This window comes from Temnothorax americanus, unplaced genomic scaffold (assembly GCF_048541705.1).
Source record: "Temnothorax americanus isolate GAGA-0224 unplaced genomic scaffold, ASM4854170v1 Scaffold9, whole genome shotgun sequence".
In the NCBI taxonomy this organism is placed as follows: Eukaryota; Metazoa; Arthropoda; class Insecta; order Hymenoptera; family Formicidae; genus Temnothorax; species Temnothorax americanus.
The window spans coordinates 776,035-784,174 of NW_027509812.1; the positions used below are offsets into that span (position 1 = coordinate 776,035).

Here is an 8,140-nt window from a genome sequence, read left to right on the forward strand (position 1 = left end):
ATAAAAAGCTGCGCGCGCGATTGGCCGATCCGTCCGAGCGGGCGTTATCGCGCGCGTCGAGTGTCGAGTGTCAATAACGCGCGCGTCACCGTGACACGGAGATCGAGATGAATTTCGACGATCCCGGGGCCGATGACGGATTTTCCGTCTGCGTGGCGATCGCCGTCTGACTTCCGCGACGACTCGACTCGAGAAGCAAGCGGAAAGCTCGTCGCGCACGGGAGGAAGCGGGGTAGCCCCTAGACTCTAGACCCCCACGCCATTCGATCGGCACGGGGTGCCGTTATTCGCGTATCGAGAAGAGAAGAACGAAGAACAGTTAAACCGCGATCGTAGAGTCGTCCCCGGCACCGAGCGCCGCGACAAACGCTGACAACGTCGCTTTGTCCGGAACCGACCGCCGACGGCGCCGACGGCGATTCCAGCGTAGCGACTAGCGACCGTGAGCGACTCTGCCGACCCATACACGGAGACGTGGCGCGCATCTTCGCGTGAACGGATAACGGATCGACGATAGAGAGTGAGAGAAGCGAGAGACACCGTGTCCTGAGAGGTAGAAATATCCGAGGCTTCGAGGAGTCGTTACCTCGCGCGCCAGCGAGATGAGCTATCTAAAGTCGATCGGCACCGCCGTCATCTACATCGGCCTGTTCCTGGCCGTGATCACGTACATGCCCGGTCTACCGCCGGACTCGGAGTTCCACGAGTACAGGTAATCACTGATCGCGAAGAGAAAGAAAGAGGAGAGAAAAAAAAGAAATACGCGATCGATTATTGACTCTGATTGACCCTTGACCTTCGACCTTGCAGCGTGACACCGCCGCGCGAGCTTGACCCTGAAGTGGGCCCGAAGAATCGGCTGAACGACGTCGAGAGGCTGTTCGAGGGCGAGATCAATTCCCCGGAGAGCTTCGACTCGCATAACGGGCAGCTCTACACCGGCGTCCACGGCGGCTACGTCCTGAGGATCGAGGAGGATCGCACGGTGCCGATCGTCAAGTTCGGCGAGAAATGCGGTGAGTAGTGACGACAAATGGTAACTCGATTCTTTCTCGACCGGAAAAAGTTGCGCGAGATTCATCAGCATGGATCCCAACGATGCGAAAACGGGTATTGTGAATTTTAAAAAATGTAGCATGTGGAAGGGGAAATAGAACGAAGTGACACTTCGTCCATAATAGAATTTTCTAATTCAATCTATGGAGAAACGATCAGATATTACAGAGCTATCGGAGTTGATACACGATTCTATAAATATTGGTGAAGGTTAACGTCATTTTTTTTTCAAGTTGATAAATCACTTGAGTTACGGCCAGCCTCGGAGATAAATTTTAGAGATATAAGTTTCCTTGGAGACAAATTTATATATACTTATTCATATAAATATTAATAAATTATTTGTTTGGACTTTGCCTCTTTGTGATCTTTACACTCTATATAAATATGCGAAAGGAGGATAAATCGGAATATCAGATATAATAGCGTTCAGATTTGCAAATTTTTTATCTTCTTGTCTTCTTATCTTAAAAAATAACTTAATTTGCAAGTGTACGAGTATAATAATGAGGTAATAAAATTATTATAAACCTGATGTAAAATTAATGACCCAAGAATTGTTTTTTAAAATTCAGATTGTATGCAGAAAAATATGACAAATTTTATTTTATAACTTGACATAATTATTATTCAACAAAGTAATACAAATTTTAAAGGTAGGAAGAAATTGAAAATTACATTTCAAGAAATATATGCATTGTGGAAATGTCTACGCATGCCGTGTCATTTTGGAATCTTAAATGAACGTTATCAGCAGGTTTGTCACTGCCTGTGTGTGCTCGATTATACAAATGCGGACACTTGATTATACTTACAATTAGGGATTAGTTTAACACGTATATACGTGGAAAGATTAAACATTGCATCAAACTTCAAAATCTTTTATCTTATATTATCTTTTATTTTATTTTTTTAATCTTTTATATTCTCTCTCTCTCTCTCTCTCTTATTTCAAAACTTCAAAAAGTGTACATGTATGTGTAGCACGATGGGAAAAAGCATAGACTTTATGTCTATTCGGAAGTTCAGTTAGACATTTGATACAATTACTGGTGTAATAGTAGCATTGTGATACTGTTAAAATGTTTGATGAAATTAATATAGGTGTTGGTATTATATATCTGCATAAATTTTTTTGTGCATCTATACGTATAATTATAATATGTAGAATTAACAAATATAAATAATTTTGGTGTAATTAATACAATTAATTATACCACAGTAATAAAATTTGCATTTTCTTATCAAATTTATAGATGGCATTTGGCAAGAGCACAAATGTGGCAGACCACTGGGATTGAGATTTGACAGGAAAGGCAATTTATTTGTGGTTGACACCTATCACGGAATTTTCAAAGTGAATGTTGCAACCGGAGAATACAAAAATATAGTGAACATTTCTAAACCGATTGAGGGGAAAGTTCCACGATTACCTAATAGCATAGATATCGCGGAAAATGGGGATTTTTATTGGACCGATAGCAATACAGATTTCCGTCTTCATGATTTGGTGCTGTCAGCGTTGTCGAATCCATCGGGAAGGTAAAAAAAATATATGAATGCGTGTTTTAAAAACAGTTTTGTGCTATGTGCATATATGCATGTATTTAATCTTCCGACGGAAGCGCCTGTGTACTTTGTATACGCGCGACGATTATGGAGGGAATGCATGGAAACTTCCAGTTTGAGTGCCGGCTCCCCGAGCTATTCCTTTAGTGTCTAATAACCTTTCAAATATTGTAAACTTTCACCGCATAATGTTTATTTTACGATAATATATCCCTTATCCTTTCAAATTTCCAGTCTCATTCCGCTCCCGTTATGAAAAGGGCGCGGCCGCCGGAAGGTTAACATATGTATATAGAATCTATATGTATTAAAAAAATATATATATATATATATTAATTTTATTAATTTTACAGGCTTATACGTTATAATGCAGCTAAAAAGAAAAACGAGGTATTGATGCGAGATCTTGCATTCGCGAATGGACTCATGTTGAGCAAGGACGAAAGTTTCGTAATTGTGGCAGAAACGCACAGAAATCGTATCATGAAATATAACTTGAAAGGACCAAAGGCAGGACAACGGGAGGTTTTCATTGACGGTTTACCGGGTATGCCGGACAACATTCACAGCGATGGTCAAGGTGGTTTTCTCATCACTTTGGTCATCGCTATTGATTCTGAACATCCTCAACTTACCCAGTCTCTCACGCCACACCCGTACTTGAGAAAAATGTTGGTGCGGTTGTTAGTAACGATGGAACTGCCGTTTAAACTGCTAAATGACATTTATCCTAATACCTGCACAGAGAGACTTGTGCACGCGATAGGATCGTACCAAACCGCTCAGTTTTTAATCAATTCGGACAAAAGTCTGGTGTTAAGAGTAGACGCGTCTGGTAACATTGTCGAAGCTCTTTCTTCAGATAACGGCAAAGTCTACGGTATAAGTTCGGCTCACATACACAACGACTTTTTATGGTTTGGCTCTCCGTGGGTAAACTATCTCTCGAGAATCCCGTTGAAACAGGCTTTTCCTGACCTAGCCGATAGTGCGAAGCAATCGCTGAATGCCGGTCCTTCAGGTGTGAAAACGGAAAGAGTGAAACGCAGTACGGATTCTACGACGGCAAAACCGACCGAGTCGGCCAGGGCTTCCCAGACAACGTCAAAATCAACTACCACTCCTACAACAACGCCTAAGCCAACCGCTGCTCCCACGACACCTAAGCCAACCGCTGCTCCTACGACATCTAAACCAACCGTTGCTCCTACGGCACCTAAGCCAACCGCTGCACCAAAACCAGCCCCAACTCCTAAAGCGGACAAACCTACAGCTACAGGCGGTGGCAATGTGAAACCGGAAATTAAATCGTCTACAAATGCCGAAGCCAAAAAGGACAATGCACAAACGGTTGGTGACGCGAAACCTAAAACGAAATCAAATTCTCCGAACGCGAAATCGGAAGAGAATAGCAAAAAGGACGATGCTGCAAAGGCACAATCCGAAAAGAATGTGAAGGTGGACCAGGGTGCTTCTGTGAAACAAACAGCGCAGAAATCACAACCCGAGAAAGTTAAACGGGTCGAAACAAACCGTCCGAGAGACGATCTTTAATGAGAAAGTAAATGAACCATGAGGATATATTTGTGATACCACCAACACTTGTTGAACGGTACACTCCATTTTTCACATTCCATTAAAAAACAGGTTGAGGATACATAGATTATCGATATCTCATCAATTTGCTTTATACGCATTCATATCGTTCACGTTGTTATATCCAAGTCATGTATATATAAGTTATGTGATCCATTACAGGTGCTATGATTGCAAAAGGTAAAAGTCCATGAAAAAAAATAAGTTGAAGATGAGTAGAAAAAACTTTTTCATACAAAGTTTCACTGTTGCGAGAATTAAAAATACTTTTCATCATGTTTAATTAGCATGACTTTTAACTACACATTGCAACCTCATTGCAATCATTCAACGTATCTCAACAGTGGTTCAAAACATGATTTAAAAATTTTGCTATTCTACATAGTAGAATAATAAATTTTTCATCAAATATTAGAAAATAGGAATTGAAATTGGTCATGGAGGTTACGCGTGTAAGATATCAAAATAACTTTTATGTTTCTGTGAATCGAAGATTTTTACTCAGATTCTGATTTAAAAAAACAGATTCTTTTTTTAATAGTGTTGCGAGATCGTTATAAAGGCTTAAAATTAAGAGAAGATTAGATGAAAGCTTATTAATGGTCTAATCTTTAAGCTCGATTTTATTTTCGAAAATTTGTATTTTAAAAATTTTCATATTTCGATTTTACTTTTTTAAATATAAGGTTACGTTCCCAGTTAATACTATCCATGATGGACAACCTTGTATATTCCAGAGAGTGGAACAAGATTGTGAAATGCACATTAGAGAAATCTATCAGCTTTATTACGAATGACTAAAAATAAGAACGAAAGTTTAGAGAAAGTTGTATGTTGGCAACTGTAATGTATATAAAAAGTTAAAAGATCGTTTTTGCAAATTTTATTATACGTTTTTCATTTATATAGTATATGTACTAATTTTTATACTTTATATCTTACTTGTATCGAAATCCAAACGATAAGAATTTTTACTCCTTTTTTTTTGCATCCTTTAAATAATATCGCTCTATCTTTATACTGGCTTCCGGTTTTAAGTATATAAAGCATACGTCAAATGCTAAGATAATTTGAAAGCTGACACAAACGTCTTTTTAAAAGAAACTAAGGGATAGTCGTAATTAAAATGAGTTGGTTATTTTGCATTGTTCGTACAGTAGATAATTTTTCATAAGTCTATTTTTATATTACGTTTTTCTTTAATACGGACAATATCCACAATAATTGTAACTATTGCGGATATCAAAATATAATCAACCCAAGTTTCAACAAGTGAGAGTGAACAAGTCCCAAAATAAGAATATAAGTACTGTAGGTAATTAAAGAATTGACATAAATGTTTTTGTTAAGTTGCTCGACGATTAAAAATAACCTTGTTATATGGCGTCAGGTGTGAGATGTAAGATAATTATAAGAATTGTACAGTTTGGCAACTACACAAATAAAATTGACTTTTTCGATAGTTATCACCCGTCCAAATATTTGATTTGATACTTTACAAAAACGCTCACGTACTTCGATTATTAATCTTATATCAAATAAGTTGAAATATATTTGAAGCGTCCGAAACAAAAGGTTCAACATTAATCTTATATCTCTGGAATTGATAAACTTGTTTTTTTAACTAAACGTGCACACAACTGGTCCTCGTGAGACGCACACGAAATTGCGAAAATACTTTTTATTAAAAAATCCTTAAGTACACACAATATATACATTCTCTCTCTTGTATAAACTATCAAAAATATATATTACTCTAGAAGCTTATCGCTAAGACAAGCCGAGCACTTACAGATCAAGCCGTCTCACTACGATTGCAGGCAACAACGACTTCATTTTGTCAATCATGAACATTTGTGTCTTCCACAGAACGGTCGGCTGCTTGACAAAATGCCAATATCCGTTTCTCCTTCGTACTGCCCACTTTTGCGCGTTCGCTAAAGAATTTTTGTACGCCAGAACTTGCTTATCCTTCAGCTTCGTCCAAGGTTCGTGTACCGTAGCTAGGCCTAATTTGACTAATTCCTCGCCAATCTCTAACGAGACCTGTTTGTAAAAATAACGTTGTGAGCACGATATATAAAGTACTTAATAACAACAACGAACATAATCTCTATTTCTCTCACTCGATCTTTCTCTGACATTGCGACCACGCACTCCAAATACTCCTTCTCTCTGACAATAGGCAAAAACGTTACGAGCTTTCCATTGAGCACGGTTTGCAACCAGCTTACACCTACAAGATCAATCGGCATTTTGAGCAACAACTGTGGGTTCCATGTTCGGCTCGATACCTACCGTTGCCAGTAATTTCAACGCCACCGATCTTGACGGGCAAGTAAGCCTTGTTGAAACGGGGAAAGGGCAGCAAGGGCCGGTGATCGACCATCAGTAGAACCTTGCTGGAGCTCGGTTCCACGCGTCGCACCGTGCCCTGGAGTGGAACCCGCGATTGCAGGAAATGCAACGGGACGTCGGACGGCTTCGTGAACCTCGCGAACTGGAAAACAACGAGAGAACGAGAGGATCGAATCAACGTGAGGAGGAGACAGTGGCAGGTAGACGTAACGTAAAGTACGAAATTTGTACTCACGGGCCTAATTTTGTACAGGGCTGCGAGTAGGCCGGCGCTGGCGAGACCGTAGGTGATCAGCTGAAAAGAGAAGGAGAAACAGCAGGTATAAGATACAAGCGCGTGACCATGCAGCGCGGCTAGGAAGGTTAGGAAAGCGTCGCTCACCTTTCCCGGTCCCGTCTCGTCCTGCATAAGGATCTGCAATCGTCCGAGGATGGACGGGTCGTCCTCGCGCGCCATGCTCCACCCTGGTCCTGAGTCCTGAGACTCCTGAGCGAGGCTGTCGTTCGCGTCGCTAATTTCGTTCGGCTAATCACCGTCGCGACCCGACGGTTCGTTTATCTTATCACAGCTCAAGTCGGTATTCGATCACCTACGGACATAGAAACATAACGTCACACTCGTAATAATTTAACGTGTTAATGTTTACACTTTCTTCGATATATCTTCTCGGAACGGTCAGGCAGTTACCTTCTCCGCGCGCGGCGGGCGATTTAATATCCAATAATTAACGAGCACGTGTTAAATCTCCCGGTCGACTCGCATGCGGTCCACAGTCCACGCTTCTCAGCTGCGCCTGCCGTCTGCGCCTGAAACGAAATACAGTGGGGTCAGTGGGGACATTAGAGAAAGAGAGAGAGAGAGAGAGAGAGAGAGAGAGAGAGAGAGAGAGAGAGAGAGAGAGAGAGAAAGGAGAGGAGAGACAACAGTAAAATGCAATTACCAAAAGCAGTCCTTGGAGAAACGGACGAAGGGATTACGTAATTGTAAACTCATGAAATTTTCTTCTCAATACAAACGAATACAAACAATTAAGAGATTTGATTCAAACTTAAGTTTCTTTATCCTTAGAATTATAATTCTCTTATATTCTATAATTATATACTAACGGCACCTTTGTAAAAAAAATTAACGGCGCCTTCACAGAAGGACGCACAGTTTCCTCTTCAATCACCTCGCGGAGAACCTCGGGATGCTCCACGTTGAAACTTCACGCGAGCGCATCTCCGCAAACGTCGGCGCACGGAGCAGGTGATCCTTCAGCGATTTCTACGCTCGAGGGCCGAATTAAAGGAGACGCCTCCCCGAATGTTATCGGTCGAGATAAAGCTCGCGACGCGAAAGAGAGAGCCGTTCGAAAGGAGAAAGACGCCGCGCGTCTTTCCTCTTGTCTTCCCTGAAAAAGAACTCCGACGCGACGGAGGCACGGCGCTTCGATAACCGTTATCAGCCCCGGGCGCGCGCGCGGCTCTCTCGCAATTAACTCGAACGCCCGGTGGAAGGGCACCTCTCGGGATCGGGGAAAACGCGCCACGGAAATAAACGACTGTAAAAAAAGACGTG

The 8,140-nt window shown here is 41.4% G+C and overlaps 2 protein-coding genes across 2 annotated transcripts; one reads left to right on the plus strand and one right to left on the minus strand.

The window, feature by feature from the left end:
- The first annotated feature begins 28 nt into the window (after nucleotides 1–28).
- LOC143908104 (adipocyte plasma membrane-associated protein Hemomucin) lies at nucleotides 29–5,687 on the plus strand. The gene is made up of 4 exons (XM_077425419.1): nucleotides 29–712; nucleotides 811–1,016; nucleotides 2,313–2,598; nucleotides 2,979–5,687. The coding sequence occupies exons 1-4, from the start codon at nucleotides 603–605 to the stop codon at nucleotides 4,177–4,179; spliced, it is 1,803 nt and encodes a 600-aa protein (XP_077281545.1). The 5' UTR covers nucleotides 29–602; the 3' UTR covers nucleotides 4,180–5,687.
- Nucleotides 5,688–5,884: 197 nt separating this feature from the next.
- LOC143908117 (protein C3orf33) lies at nucleotides 5,885–8,137 on the minus strand. Its single transcript, XM_077425454.1, has 7 exons — nucleotides 7,692–8,137; nucleotides 7,268–7,386; nucleotides 6,962–7,169; nucleotides 6,815–6,874; nucleotides 6,520–6,721; nucleotides 6,348–6,457; nucleotides 5,885–6,267 (listed from the first exon to the last, which is right to left on the minus strand). Exons 3-7 carry the CDS (start codon nucleotides 7,034–7,036, stop codon nucleotides 6,010–6,012), a joined length of 705 nt encoding a protein of 234 aa, XP_077281580.1. The 5' UTR covers nucleotides 7,037–7,169; nucleotides 7,268–7,386; nucleotides 7,692–8,137; the 3' UTR covers nucleotides 5,885–6,009.
- Between the last annotated feature and the right edge of the window lie 3 nt (nucleotides 8,138–8,140).